General features: G+C 38.4%; 1 protein-coding gene across 1 annotated transcript; it reads right to left on the minus strand.

Annotated features, from left to right (window-relative positions):
• Nucleotides 1–3,552: 3,552 nt before the first annotated feature.
• nae1 (nedd8 activating enzyme E1 subunit 1) lies at nucleotides 3,553–15,444 on the minus strand. Its single transcript, XM_058089335.1, has 20 exons — nucleotides 15,306–15,444; nucleotides 14,844–14,947; nucleotides 14,705–14,765; nucleotides 14,595–14,625; nucleotides 14,443–14,514; nucleotides 14,224–14,303; nucleotides 14,016–14,125; nucleotides 13,813–13,922; nucleotides 13,664–13,726; nucleotides 13,521–13,584; nucleotides 13,349–13,440; nucleotides 13,191–13,250; nucleotides 12,961–13,094; nucleotides 12,576–12,651; nucleotides 9,169–9,208; nucleotides 8,873–8,959; nucleotides 8,676–8,768; nucleotides 8,482–8,596; nucleotides 8,334–8,383; nucleotides 3,553–8,252 (listed from the first exon to the last, which is right to left on the minus strand). The coding sequence occupies exons 1-20, from the start codon at nucleotides 15,353–15,355 to the stop codon at nucleotides 8,143–8,145; spliced, it is 1,602 nt and encodes a 533-aa protein (XP_057945318.1). The 5' UTR covers nucleotides 15,356–15,444; the 3' UTR covers nucleotides 3,553–8,142.
• Between the last annotated feature and the right edge of the window lie 176 nt (nucleotides 15,445–15,620).

Genomic DNA, 15,620 nt, shown 5'->3' on the forward strand with positions numbered 1-15,620 from the left:
TGTGCTACTTTTCATCTACAACAGACATCGTGTCACTTATCTGAGGAATTCACCCTGAGCATCTCCTCTTCATAAACACTCCCATGTGGAGCGCATCACTCTGTCTCTCAACACACACACACATTACTTCTCTGGATGGTTAAGCAGCATAAAAAACAGGAATAAAATAATACCAATATCCATGATGTGATTCCTCCCGATTTGGAACTTCCTTAAACACGCTCACATTGTTGACATAGTTGTGTCTTCATGTTTGAATGGCAAGACTCCACCCGACAGACAGGTGGTCTTCATTAATGCCGCTCTTGAAAAATGAGACCAGACAAAAGAATAACACATGCAAGTGAGTCATTCCAGAGTGTAATGTCAATGTTAATATACCCAAAATTAACAGTGCAAATGAAATTTATTATTTATCATAAAACTTCATGTAGATGTAAACAATTTTACTTAAGTGTTTTTCAAAGGCATTTTTCAAATTGAATTCCCACCGCCTGTGTTGGACTGATCTCAGTGACTGGGCAAATGCCAGAGAGGGGCGACAGAGATAAGAATGGAACCTGGGGAATGTAAGTAAATGGTTCTATAAGCGAGCAAGCAAGCATACACTCACATTCAAGCATGTTGGCAAATCCCGATTTTAAAGAAAATTGATCATTTATTCAAAATGATGGTCTTACTGAAGCTGGACATTGCAGACTGGTTTGACATTCAACATGGTAATAATCAACTTTAATCAGGGTGAGAATTTATTCATTCATTCATTCATTCTCTACCGCTTATCCTCACGGGGGTCGCGAGGGTGCTGGAGCCTATCCCAGCTGTCTTCCGGCGAGAGGCGGGGTACACCCTGGACTGGTCGCCAGCCAATCACAGGACACAATATAGACAAACAACCATTCACACTCACATTCATACCTATGGACAATTTGGAGTCGCTAATTAACCTAGCTAATTTTTGGAATGTGCACGGGGAAAACATGCAAACTCCACACAGAGATGGCCGAGGGTGGAATTGAACCCGGGTCTCTTAGCTGTGAGGTCTGCGCACTAACCACTAGAACACCGTGCAGCCCGGATTTATTTTTCAGGGAAAAATATTCCAAGAATTCTTTGTTGATAACACTATTCATTCATGTTCTACTGCTTTTTCCTCACGAGGGTCGTGGGGGTGCTGGAGCCTATCCCAGCTGTCTTCCAGCGAGAGGCGGAGTACACCCCTGACTGGTCGCCAGCCAATCACAGGGCACATATAGACAAACAACCATTCACACTCACATTCATACCTATGGACAATTTGGAGTCGCCAATTAACCTAGCATGTTTTTGGAATGCAAACTCCACACAGAGATGACCAAGGGTGGAATTGAACCAATTGAACAAATGTAACAGTTACTGATTGTAAAAGTACCAGATGGAGGGGTAGGATTTAATAAGCTTTGCTTCTTCCTACTCCTTTTGGACATGTGGAACTGTGAACTGATTATGGGATGCACTCAATTATAATTGTAATTATTATAATATTATAAATATTATTAATATTATATTATAAAACAATGACTTGTGGGCTCAAGGCCTGTGACGATAATTAATGAATGAAAATGAACTTGATCATTTTGCCGACCTCCATATATTGCCATGTGGATGCATGTCTGTTTTACTCATCTCTCACCTCCAAACAGGCAGGAAGAGTATTCACTCTGTGTATTGGTTTCACCACCTATAGGTGCCTTTGTTCCATGTAACAGCGACATGAATGGAGTGTGCTCTTTAGTCAGTCACACAGTCTCTTTGTCTCGTGGAAGCATGCACACACTACAGAAGAGTGTAACGTAGTAGGAATGACATTAGTAGATTAAAAACTACCTTGTATTTTAGTACAACCCATTAGTGAAAGATCTAGACTAAATAAATTGACAATAAAAGACAAATAATGCGGATTTCAGAAAACAACAGATACTCTACAAGAAGTAATGAAGTCTGTAAAATTAAATAATTAAAAAAAAATCAAAAAATTGTTACAACTATAATGATGAAAATGGTAATATTAATGATGATTATAATAATGGTGATAATAATAACAATAATAATGGTAATAATGATAATGAAAATAACAATAATGATAATAACAATAATAATATTACAATGATAATAATAACAGGAGAAAACATGAACATGATTATATCTTGCAAAAAGGAGTAGGCATTTATAAGCTTTTGTTTCAGCCTACTCCTTTTGGGCTTGGCATCAGATAGTTGAATACAAATGTAAATAATGGAAAGTTATATTTTGATTGATGTAAGAAATGCACTGTAATGATTCATATATTTGCCCAAATTAAAAAAAAAAAAAAAGATCTAGACTAAAGTGAGCTCTGAGGCTGGTATGCCCACTAAGTTCCATGTAACAAATGCATGTGTGTGTGTGTGTGTGTGTGTGTCAACCAGACAGACAGACCAATGGCAATGTCAACATAACCTCCGACTATTCATCTGGATCCATGTTCTATTAGCAGCTACGCCTGCAGAGTCAAAAAGTCAGTATACCCAAGATGGGGTCAGAGGCACACTCCTCCCCGTAAGACCATGGTGTTGCATTACACCCACCCCAAACACATTCACACACACACACACACACACACACACACACACGGACCATCATTCACATGTTCACACACTGTACACTCTCAGGGGATGTAAACACTCACAGCCACATTAGCCTGATAAATGGTTCAGAAACATTCACGCAGCTGTCTTCTTTTAAATGCTCTGTTTACGTTGTATTTATTTTCTCGCATCCACCCGCTGTTCCCTTCTTCCAGTATGTTCATTTGTTTTCAGGGAAGTGCAGGAAATGAGTGAATGCCCTTTTAAAATAAGGTATGATATCGGAATCTATGGATTAGCTGTAATATTAATGATTAACTATAAAAACTGCTCTATTGATTTAAGGACCAATATAGTATTATCAACAAAGAATTCTTGGAATATTTTTTCCTGAAAAATAAATCCGGGCTGCACGGTGGTCGAGTGGTTAGCGCGCAGACCTCACAGCTAGGAGACCAGGGTTCAATTCCACCCTCGGCTATATCTGTGTGGAGTTTGCATGTTCTCCCCGTGCATGCGTGGGTTTTTTCCGGGTACTCCGGTTTCCTCCCACATTCCAAAAACATGCTAGGTTAATTGTCAACTCCAAATTGTCCATAGGTATGAATGTGAGTGTGAATGGTTGTTTGTCTATATGTGCCCTGTGATTGGTTGGGGACCAGTCCAGGGTGTACCCCGCCTCTCGCCCGAAGACATCTGGGATAGGCTCCAGCAGGTAGCGGTAGAAAATGAATGCATGAAAGCAGTGTAACATTTCAGCCTTTTATGTGTATAACATTGCTATCTGATTACCACAGTCAATGTAATGTACTTTTTGCAATGATAATAAACTGAATAAAGGAGTTGATTTCTATAGCCCAATGCATGGATTGGATGGTCTGCTGTCACCTCATTAACAATGCATCTGGAAAGGATATAACCATTAAGAATGTTGAGGCTGCTCTACCCTCAGACTTTGTCTAGCTTGCATTGTTTTTAAGTGCAGCTGCTGACATGCAGGCTTAACGTTGGGTTTAACAATGTGCTGTGGTATTTTAGCCTAATTATAGACTAATCAACCATAGTGTACAATTTAAAAGTTTTATTGTGATTAGTTTGTGGCAAAATGCATTTTGTTCATTTCCATATGGGTTTGTGTGTATAGTACTTTCACATTCCAGTGTCACAGCTCCATCTGTTTGTAGGAAGAATGGAGAGGCCCTCTGTCGACCCCTGAGAGGTTTAAAGTATGCTGGCCTCCTGCAGTCTCCCGGCAAACACTGAACATTCTGCTCTGCTTTTGGCAAGCCGCTTTCCATTCAGCTTGGGTCTTATGAGGAGGTGAGGGCTGAACTAGTTGGACCACAGCCAGGCCAATGGTCCGAAGTAGCAGCGATGAGCCATCAGGAAACAAGTTTTTAATCGTTGACACTGAAGTCTTTAGTCCTTCAGGCGCAGGTAAAGCAGACCGCTTTTATTGCACGATTTCCCTTTATGTTTGCAGCTGACTCATGTTGCCGCCTACATTTCCTCTATTTTTATTGCTGGTAGCCACCAGTGAGACTCATTGGCCGCCATGTTGCTCTTCTGCAGGCGGTGCTTCTGATTTACGGATTGATTTTTTTGCATTAATGGCCCCACCCCCGCTGCACACATCCACTGGTCTCTCTTGCTGCTTGAAGATAAATACAGGACTCATCATAGCCATGAAATGTTGACAATGTACAGAAGCAACACAGCGTGAGAAAATAAAACCAAAGCAATTTTAAGTCTAGCCTTATTCCAGGTTCACATTGAAGCATTCCGCAAGATTGAAATCCTGTCGTAGGCACACATTAGGTCCGTTCAGTTCTGGATCCGGCGGATGTACTGCACAATGGAAAGAATCTGTTTGGGGCCCAACTTTTTTTTCCCCGGATGCTGGAGCACTATCATATATCATATCATATCATCATATACCAATACAAGAAATTATTAGTGACAATATCTGTCAACAATGTACCCTCAAGAACAAACAACAATACAAAGTAATTAAACAGCATTTACTAATAATACATATGAAAAAAAAGCAAATACAACTATTGTTTACAACAGGGGTCTCAAACTCCATTTACCTGGGGGCCACCGGAGCTAGGTTCTGGGTGAATCCGGGCCGCATCAGGTTTTTTAAAAAAACAAAACAAAACACATTTATTAAAAACTGGAAAAAAAATCAATAAAAACTATCTTCAATGCTTTTGCTTCTGCTATACCCTACACTTTTTCAGTACTTTGGTTCCGGTTTTCCACACCAAAATATCTGATAAAACATTCCACTGTTCTCAAATATCTTAATTTTTATTTTTATATACACAAAATAAGATAAAAAATAAATAAATAAACAAATTAGGAATAAAGACAATAAATCAACAATCAGTAATAAATAAGTAAAATAATAAAACAGCAAATAAGAAAAAGGTAAGAAAGCACATACAGTTGGTAGAGAGATTATTTTTTTCAGATTCAAATGTACAGTATTAACAGTTATTTAACCTTCAACATGAACATTAATGAAACTTAATAATTTTTACCCAATTAGCAAGTTAGCATCGTACTCAGTTCCATCTGGGAGCAGCGTGGTAACTTTAACAACATGTTTGATGAGATGCTTTATCTTGACGTGTATTTTCACGTTTTATTCCAAATCATTTCCTGCATTTATTTGTACCCAGCGTCATAAGCCTTTAGCTTCATTGCTAATCCAAAGCAAAACAGGGCGGGGTAACAGGGTAGGGTAACAGTATGGGCGGGGCAAAATCATGTTAATTGTGTCCGGTGTGCACACACATTTCAACATTAAACTTTGGTATCAAGGTGGGGGCCTCAAACTAGCGTCTCATTTGGCCCGCGGGCCGCGAGTTTGAGACCCCTAGTTTACAAGAACTTCCTGTCAGTGTGATCTCTGCCTTAAGATGCGCATTGAGCTGTATTTCAATCAAAGACGCTAGGAGGGCAGGTACCCTTTTGGCTGATCTTTAGATGATGCAGATGACGTGTCAGTGTTTTGAGTTTTCTTTTTAAATCCTATCTATAAATAGCACTTTTCAGTGGGTATTTTTAATCAATGTATAATATGCAGGTTAGTTGTAAGAAAAAATGCGTTTAATGCATCTATAGATTCTAAAAATGACATTCAACTTCCACTTTTACTTGATTACAATTTGATTTAGCTTTGACATCACGTAATAAGCTACTTTGCCATATTTGTAAATCACCTCACTATAATCAAATGCTAGCTTATGTAGAAACAGCAGATTCCTCATCATTCTATTTATTCTGGCACAGAAATGTACAACTACATTATCCAGCCGCAGTATCCATATGTAATTGTATTATTACAAAAATGATGAATGTAGCAGCGATGGAAAGCAAACAGCCAATTTCAGTTATGTTCAATTAGATGCAAATTAACAGAAAGTAATACATAAATTACTGTATTATGAACAGCAGGAAGTGAACAAATGTAACAGTACCAGATGAAGGGGTAGGATTTAATAAGCTTTGCTTCTTCCTACTCCTTTTGGACATGTGGAACTGTGAACTGATTATGTGATGCATTCAATTGTAATCTGATGCATGTTCAAATGAAATTAAACCATTACCATTACCATAAATCCATAGCAGAAAAGTGTCAAATTAAAAAGGCCATACAACACATGAAGGATTTTACATACTATATTTAAATATTGATGTTTGATAAGCCAATAGCTGTCCTAATGTTTATTAATGGGTGTGGTTACATTGGTCAAATGACAATGCTTGAACGCTTTTCTTCTTAATGCAGATTGCACATAAAGCATAAGCAAAGCAAATAAAGTTTTAACAATGACATATATCAAGTGTGATTTAATCCATGGAGACATATACGGCGGTCAATGAACTCTTACAGAAATAACTCTGAATAAAAGAAGGAACTGATCCAGCAGATTAATGAAGTTAGAAAGTACGTGACAAAGTGTTCATGACAATGCTGTTAGCATCACATTTCAGTGTGTACTGTACTGTACCTAATCTGTTAGGCAACAATGTACTTTGAACTGAATGCTGAGCTGTCAATGAAAGTGTGCCACCTACTGGTGAAAAGCAGACCTTCAATGCTTATGCTATTTGCATTTATGAGGACATTTAAAACACTTGGGCTAAAGCCTGACCGAGTAGAAAATCACAACAATTTGGACAGTTGTCCAAAGCATACAGAAATACTTTTATGTCACAATTGACTGAAAGAAGAAAATATTGGGTAAAAATGTGAGTGTTTGAAAGAATGTGGCATTAGTTTTAGAAAAAAAAAATCCACCTTGCTCTATCCATAGTGCAGTAAAATTAAAAATTAAAAAAGTCACGATATATACTGCAGTAATCCCTCATTTATATGGTTAATTAGCTCCAGACACGTTCCAGACTGAATTAATTAATTGTTAGAGCCATCTAGACATGAAATAACATTATTATTACCAAATAGTGTATACAATTCAGCCATTTAATTTACCTTGTACGGGGAGCAGAGTTGACTTTTAGCTTGTTATGGGTTATGATCGCAACAGTAAGCCATGTTATAATGGCGTTAGTATTATTGTGCAGATTGTGAGGTGATTTAAACCTGCAATAAAAGTCAGCTGTTCAAAACTGGTGCTTCAATGGTTGTCTCACCAAACAACTACTGACACCTAGTGACCAATGTAGACTACTACATCCACAAGTTGTGGTTATAAAGGGGACCTATTATGTTCATTTTTCAATCCTGTGTATTATACTACTATAGAGCAGCTACACACAATAACCAGCACAGAAAATGTTTTAGATTTTGCAGAATCTGCAACTATTCCAGCTGTATTTGCTATTTATTCCACCCACAGCCCGTCTCCGGGCATGCCCACTTCACTGATAGGAGGAAGTGACAGCTTTACCACACCTTTTGAAACAGAGCGCTTTGAACCATCACAATATTCAAACATCGCAATCACTTCCAAATGCACAAGCCTCATTATCTGAAACTTTGGCATCGTATAGCATGAGAATAAAACATTCCAACTGCATTTATAGGTCAGAAAAGTATAAAAAGCATAATAGGTCCCCTTTAATGGATTGTACTGTACATTTTTATGCTTGAAAATGCGTAATTTGACCCAAACAAGATTTACAATTTGCTTAAATCTGCACATTTATAAGTAATAATAGGCCGTAGTCAAGCAGAAAACAGTGACCATTTATTAATTGTTTGAAAAACCGCTGTAGAGTGACAAAGTGATGCTCAAACTGCAATATAATGAGGGTCGACCATATTGTTAAATAACCATATTGAATATCCATCTCAGTGGGTTCTACATGATTACATCCGGTTCATGTTGTCTACTTGTTCGGGTTGACGTTTAAGTTTAAGTGCACGTGTTTAACAGTAAAAGAATCCCCAAAAAGCATTTAAAAAAAGCACTTATGTACAGTTGACAATTTCCATTCAATCTGTTAATAAATGCTACATCTTCTCGCTGTGTCTGTAAATTAGGTCAGAATGAGTACCTCACAGCTGTAAAGTAGCAGAGGTCTGTGACATGGCATTATAGATGAAAGTGTTGTTGAAGGGCACAAACTGGTGGCTGATGATCTTAATGGCTTCTTGTGCAGCTGAGCCTGAACAATCACAATGTATTAAATAAACAATGAAACAGACAAAACTATACATTCCGTGAATCTGTATGTTTTTGGTATTACCTCCCATAAATGCAGCAACTGTATGCGGCTCTGCTGCACCATACCGACAGCTGCAGTTGGAAAAAAAAAGTTATTTGAAAGCCTGAACGACAAAAGCAGATTAATGTCAATCAGCGAAAAAGAATAAGTAACAGTAACAAAAACTTACAACTCATGTACATAATCATCCTTAATGTTGACATTGAGGTTGTACTCTTGCAGCAGGCTGGTGACGCACAGTTTCAGCTTGCTGATGTCTTCTTCTACTTGGTAGTTATACACTCCTGGAACATGTGACACATAAAACTGATACCATATCTACTATTCTACGAAACAGGATTAAGTGGGTTATATCCGAAGTACCAGGGTAGCGGGAGTGCTGTTGGTAGAAGCGATCGACAGCTCGAAGCATCAGGTAGAACACCATCTCACTATCAGGATTGTCCATGCACGAGGCTGGGGACGTACATCAATAGTTAATACATTATCATGCTTTCTGGTAAGAGACGATGCAATATAAAATGCAATATGCACATGGGTACCATCGAGGGGTTGCTTACTTATTTCATCTCTGTTAACTGAATCCACACTGTGCTCTGCTGCTAGAGATCTGCAGTGCACCACGCGAAGGAAGGACGCATTCTTGCCTGTACATAAGTCATGCAGTAATCAAATTAACAAGAAACAACCAACCACTGTTATGTGCAAAATTGTGCGACATTGTGAGATTTGTCCTACTTGGAGAATTATTTTAGTTGGGTGACTTAACCTCAATCTCACTTTTACACTGTGTAGCTTTGTCTGAATTTATGTTATTAAATTATTACATTTCCAACATAATGTATGAGTTGCTTACAGAAGAGTCTGATGTCTTTGTCAGTTATGCTTTCAGGTGCCTGGTGGGGAAAAAAAGGCATCATTTGAATCTAATGCATTATAATAACATTGTGCCATTCATTTATCCATCCATTCACTTTCCATACAAGCCGATGGCCAAACATATGTATTTGGACAGTGGAAGAAAGCCAGAGTACTCAGATGCCACAATGGAATCATCCACTCCCAATGGGGTCACTCCATCACCCCGTATATGTTTTTTAATCAGTGTCACCACAAGCATGTACTGTATAGTATTAGGTGTAGCAATCAGGGATAATTTCTGTTAACTGTTAACCATCATCTCCCTCAACAAGACCATGTAACCAAAGCAACCAATTGTCCTCTACAATGTAGACCAGGGCCCCGTTTCAAGAAGCAGGTTCAACCAACTCTGGAGTCTAACCCTGAACTCTGAGTTGATCTACTCTGAGACAGGAAACTCTGACTTACGGGTTTCAGAACAGGTGATTTCAATTGGTTCAATCAACACAGAGTTTGTTCACTCTGAGTTAAGCGCGTGCACCACGACTTTAAAAAGCCCTGATCAATGGAGCCCTGTTCCCTCGATTCACCATGGCAACGAGTGAGAAGAAAAGATCGTCGTATTTCAGTCCTCTGGAACTGGATATATTAATGCGGTCATACGGCAAATTTGAAAGCGTTTTTAAAAAGAAAAGCAACATTGAAAGCGTTTTTAAAAAGAAAAGCAACATTGAAAGCGTTTTTAAAAAGAAAAGCAACACGGCTGCAGCAGCGAAAGAACGCGAGTCGGTGTGGGAGAAGATTAGTGCTCGAGTCAATGCGTAAGTTTAAATTTATTATATACATTTATGCAATCACAATAATATTAGGCTACAGATGCAAACAAGTAGAATGGTGTTACAGCTACAATTTATGTCACTTAGATGTAATCCCACCGGCGAAAAAAGAACGTGGAAGCAGCTGAAGATGAAATATAAAAACATTGTTCAAACAGGTAAGCCCTCAGCATAACACTCAGGGTGCCTTTTTTAATCGTGTTTACCACTAAATATCATTCAGCAGCTGTTTCAGTGTGCATTATCTCCAATATAATATTGTTTTCACACACATAAATGTCCTCGCCTGTATACAGTTAAATCAGACATATGAAAAGCAACATCTAACTTCTACTCAGCCAACAGAAAGCGGGCATCTGCCCGCAAAACTGGCGGAGGACCACCCCCACCACGTCTGACCGAGGCAGAGGAGCTGGCCATGAGTCAGACTGTCGGGAGGCCAGTCGCAGAGGGGATCCCTGGAGGAACCTCATCCTCGGACATGATTACACAGGAGCCACCAGCCTTGATAAGATGCAATAGGCCTAGGCCTCAAACTTCTTTTGGGCCTATAGTTCAATGTTAATTTCCCTTTCATGTGTTTTTCTTTTGTCTCAACAGATTCTGAAGACGTACTTGGTCTAGTGGATCCATGTGCCACTTTAACTGTAAGTAGCCAATAGTCCAGAGATTATGCCATATTTAAAGTATAGCATAGTGAAACACAACACTCTAAACAGGATGATGAAGATGATGGGACCACAATGTCTGCTGCCTTCTCTGTGGTGTCTGAGAGGGAGCCTGAGAGGCCTACAGAGGTAAAATCTTGATGTTACTGATTTCCTCTCCATTCACATGTGTTTACATGTGGATTATAGTGACTTTTAGCCTACACTGAAGTATTAACGGATTCTTATCCATTTTAGCAGAGCATGGCTGGGCAGCAGGAAGAGGGTCCCTCAACCTCCACAGCACAGATTGACACAGTGAGATATTCAGTAAATTCCAGAGGTTAATTCAGTGGAATTCATGTGCAACTGTATAATGTCATCCTTATGTGTTCCCAGCTACCACTAAAAGAAATCTACAAAGTGCATTTATTAAAAACAGTACAAAAAACAGAAAAAGAAATGGTGCTGCTGGACCGCCAGATAACTAAAACGGATCTGGAAATTGAATTATTAAAACACAAGTTAGAGGTGGGTGCATGGTCATAGGTGAATTGTGTTGATGATTGTAACAATTAAAAAGTAAGAAACCATTTTTTTTCTTATTTGTAGGAAATAAAGAAGACCAAATAAATTTTTTTTTGTCTTTCTGTTTATTTTACTGCTGTTGGTGATGGTGATTATGAAAAACGACCAAACTGGCTTTAAACAGGCGCGACAATGAATGAATCACACCGGAGACAGAAAGAAACTCGAGGTTCATTGAAGAAAACCTGGTCCCGACCAGGTTATGTTCACAGAGTCTGTTGCCATAGTAACTGACACCGAGGTTAAGTTACCTCTCTCTGTGAAACAGGCTGGAGTTACTCCTCTGTCTCTGGTTTGACTTACCTCCCTTTTTGAAACGGAAAACTCAGAGTTTCCCTCATTTCAGGGTTAACATACTCCGAGTTTTCACTAAACCTGCTTCGTGAAACGGGGCCCAGGGGTCTCAAACACGTGGCCCGCAGGACACTAGTTTGAAAGTTTAATGTTAGTGCGGCACGTTTGATTAATGTTCATGTTAAAGGTCAAATAACTGTTAATAGTTATCCTCCCTATCCGTGCGGAAGTGGTAAGTTTTTGGCTATTTAAGTTTAAAGGAAATAACTTGGAGGCTACCGTTTAGGTCGCTAGCTCTCTAGTTTGCGAGTTAGCATGTGTCTCAAGACCCTGCAGTTGCGCAATATGTTGTAAATAAAAAGAGTATAAATGTGACTATAGTCGTGTATTGTCATGTCTACAGGGCTCTAATAATGCTTTGTTCATTTTAATCTGAAAAAAATAATTTGTCTACCCACCAACTATATGTGGTTTCTTAAGTTTTTATTATTTGCCGTTTTATTATTATTATTATTATATTTATTTATTTATTACTGATTGATTGATTTTCTTTATTCTTGATTTGTTTATTTATTTTACATCTTATTTTGTGTAGAAAAATAAAAAGTAAGATATTTGACAACAGTGGAATGTTTTATCAGAGCTTTTCTTGTAGAAAATTGGAACCAAAGCGAAATTTTAAAATAAATTTTGTTTTTAATAAATGCTTTTTTTTTTTTTTTGCGGCCCAGTCTCACCCAGATCCGAGCTCCAGTGGCCCCCAAGTAAATTGAGTTTGAGACCGCTGATGTAGACCCTTTGTTATTTATTCTTCTAATTTCTATATTTTGTACTGTCATACTGTCTTGCACTGAAAATGGAGCTGCTGCAATGTCATTCTACTATATGTAAAATGACAATAAAGGGCATTCTGATTCTGATTCTAATTATTGTTGCTTTAATGGGAAACAGTTGAAACTAAGAAAGTAAGTTTAGTACAGTACAGTAGTCATCAGTAGAGTATTAAACCTTCAATCATGCATAGTTTCACAGCATACCTTTCCAACAGACTGCATCAGACTTTCAACATATCCGGCAACAGTTTCTGCATCCTGCAGAGCCTTTTCCCGGTAACTGTGAGAAAACACAAACATCTGACACTGCAGAAACAATAACTCATGCAACAAACACACACGGAATAATAGTATTTTGCAGTTTGGTTTTGTAAATTAATAGTAATGGCAATACTATGAGGTTAGGTTCAATTGCCAGTAGAGGGCGCTGTTACACAAGATATGAAATTATCTTGCTTGAGAGCAACTGTAAACAGTGGAGAGTTAAATTGAAAGGACATAAATAAGCATCATATCTGGTAATTAAATGTTTGCCCTGTTATTAACATGTTCACTTTCCTGTTACTTTTCTAAATATATATGTTCTTACACATTCTGAAGTTTGATAAACTTCTGCGAGTCTGCAATCATATCTGGTATGGTCCCCCGCACAGGTAGACTGCCTTGGCCTTCATTGTGTACAAACTCCCTCACAGCTCGCAGCATCACCCAGAAGGATGTAGTCTGTATATGAAAAAAAAACAACAGAATGTAAGCATTTTGCTCAATGTCACACAGGAATATGTGTATATTTTATTGATCAAGCGTAAAGTCCAAAACCTGTGATGTTATGTTGTTACACTGATCGTTATTGAATAGGTCTTTAACACCACTAGGGATCTGCAGAAACAAAGAAGAACCAATAGATAAGACTCCAGGGAGAATTCATAACAAAAATACAACCAGTGTAGTACTGGCACTGAGATGAAAACTGGCACCTTGGTAGGATTTAAAGCAGTATTGACATTCTTAATGGCTTCCTCAAAGTTTTCCTCATCCTCTGGGACACCATTCTCATTCTTCAGGGTACCTGACATGGAACAGAATGAATTGCATGGCGTGGAGATTATATTTAACCTAACAATTAAAAAAAAAAGTACCCATACATACCTTCCCGAATAATTTGTCTGAAGGCCTCTTTCTCCTTGTAATTTCTGGGGGGCTGAGAGTCATTCTAAAAAGGTGAATTATATTTAATTGCTTAGTGCTGATATGCTTTTCAGTTACATAATACTTGACAAATTTTACTATACCTCACTGAGCCATTTTTCAAGGTATTTAGCAACAATGACAATCCAAGGTGTGTGACTGTGATCCTATAGAGAGAAAATAGAAAGATTATTATCCAACTGAAGCAGATACTACTGAGCCAATAATCGCTACATACATACAAGATATACACCTTTTTATCCATGCTGTCAAGGTCATAGGACTGAATGTGCTTCTGGAATTCAGCAAAGGGCTGGTCTAACCTCAGGTCCTCCAAAGCATTGTCGGGGTGTGACTCGATCACTGTGTAGATTAGTCAAATGTACATCATATGAATCTAAAATGCAAGCCACAGTGACGTAATGTGTTCATGCAAAACAACCAAAGGCTACTAACCTGTGTGCTCCTGCACCACAAGCCTCATGTAGCCAATAAGGCCATATGTTTTACAAAGCAAGAAAGGTACTGATGCACTCCACAGAACTGAACCTAGCCTTAAACATGTGCTATTGGATTTCAAGAAAAAAAAGGATATTATCAGTTTCTATCACAACTTCAGTGCATACTATATAAAAATGTGTAAACAATACTACATTTTAAATACCTTTCAGGCAACTGCACACCGATAACGATGGTAAATCTATGGAAGAACTCTGGATTGTTATCCAGGAGCATGTCAGGACTCTACAAGTAAACACAACAGAGAACAGAATCATGGTCAAAATACATACAGTATCAATCAGCTTTGTGCTCGAGCATGTGTTGTACATCTGAATTTGTTGTCACTGTTGCAATCTAAACAAACAAATAAACAAACACCAACCTCCTCAACAAAGTTACCCGATACATCATTGTTCAGTTCTTGGAGCAGCTCTGTGGCAGCCTGTGCTCTATTCTAAAACAAATTATTAAATAAATTAAAACTAATGCAAGTACATACGTAAACATAAATGCATATATTCAGCCTAAGTGTACCTTGCCGATGCTGTTGCTGCTCAGGAAAAAACTGCAAGACACGATAGCACAGTGGTGAAAAAGACAAAATAATAATTCTAACGGACAAAAAAAAATAAAACATGTTTTACTTGTTTCCGACATCTTCCCCAGAAACTGTGTTTCCATCAACTATGGTGAACGCTCCAATGCCTGATGATGAGATTCAGGTTATTTAAAGAAAACCCATTTATTACCTGCTACATTTAAACATCAAGATCATTTATTTACCAGGAAGCACAAGGTTTTTGAGTATCTCTGTCCCAGTTGCTGTAGCATTTATAAGACACACATGGGCATTCTCAAGAGCTTCTTGACCATGGTCACCCCACAACCTGTGTAAACAAAAAACACACACAAGATGTGGTCTGCTGTGTCTGGTGATTACTTCGAACCCATAACTGTGAACAGCTAATAGGTTGAGTTAGCAGGTGAAAGAGTACCATAAAACTAGTTTAATTGTCAGTCAACACATTTGTGAGATGGTCGGAAAGCAAAAACAAGCTAGTCATTGCACATCTGTTGTATGAGCCGATGCTATTTGAAAGCTAGCATACGTAGCAAAGCAGCAAAAGCTAGCAACTTTATGTTAGCCTTCCCTATTACCATTGCTTTTATGGACATTGACATACAATCCAATACAACACAAACATAGTTTCGCAGCAGGTACGATATAAATCGCAGTTTCAATACCTGAGCTGCCTGTCGTATTTCTGTTCTTTAGCGGCTTTTGTGGCTGCCATGGTATCGGTCACTGCAATGGAAACACAAATTACATTTCGCAACGTCAGATTCGACACGACCTTTACACGCACACACAGAGTAAGATTCACACTCGCATTTTCGGCACAACAATCAAGCGATCACAGCTTGCGTTCACGTTTGAAATGATTGCATATCTTAACCAATACATCCGATATATGTATATATATTTATTATTATAATAGCTGTGGATAAAAAATGCAATCAAATGAAGCAACCCGTATTGCTAAAACAGGGAACCTGGTG

This window comes from Doryrhamphus excisus, chromosome 12 (genome assembly GCF_030265055.1).
Source record: "Doryrhamphus excisus isolate RoL2022-K1 chromosome 12, RoL_Dexc_1.0, whole genome shotgun sequence".
Taxonomy (NCBI): domain Eukaryota; kingdom Metazoa; phylum Chordata; class Actinopteri; order Syngnathiformes; family Syngnathidae; genus Doryrhamphus; species Doryrhamphus excisus.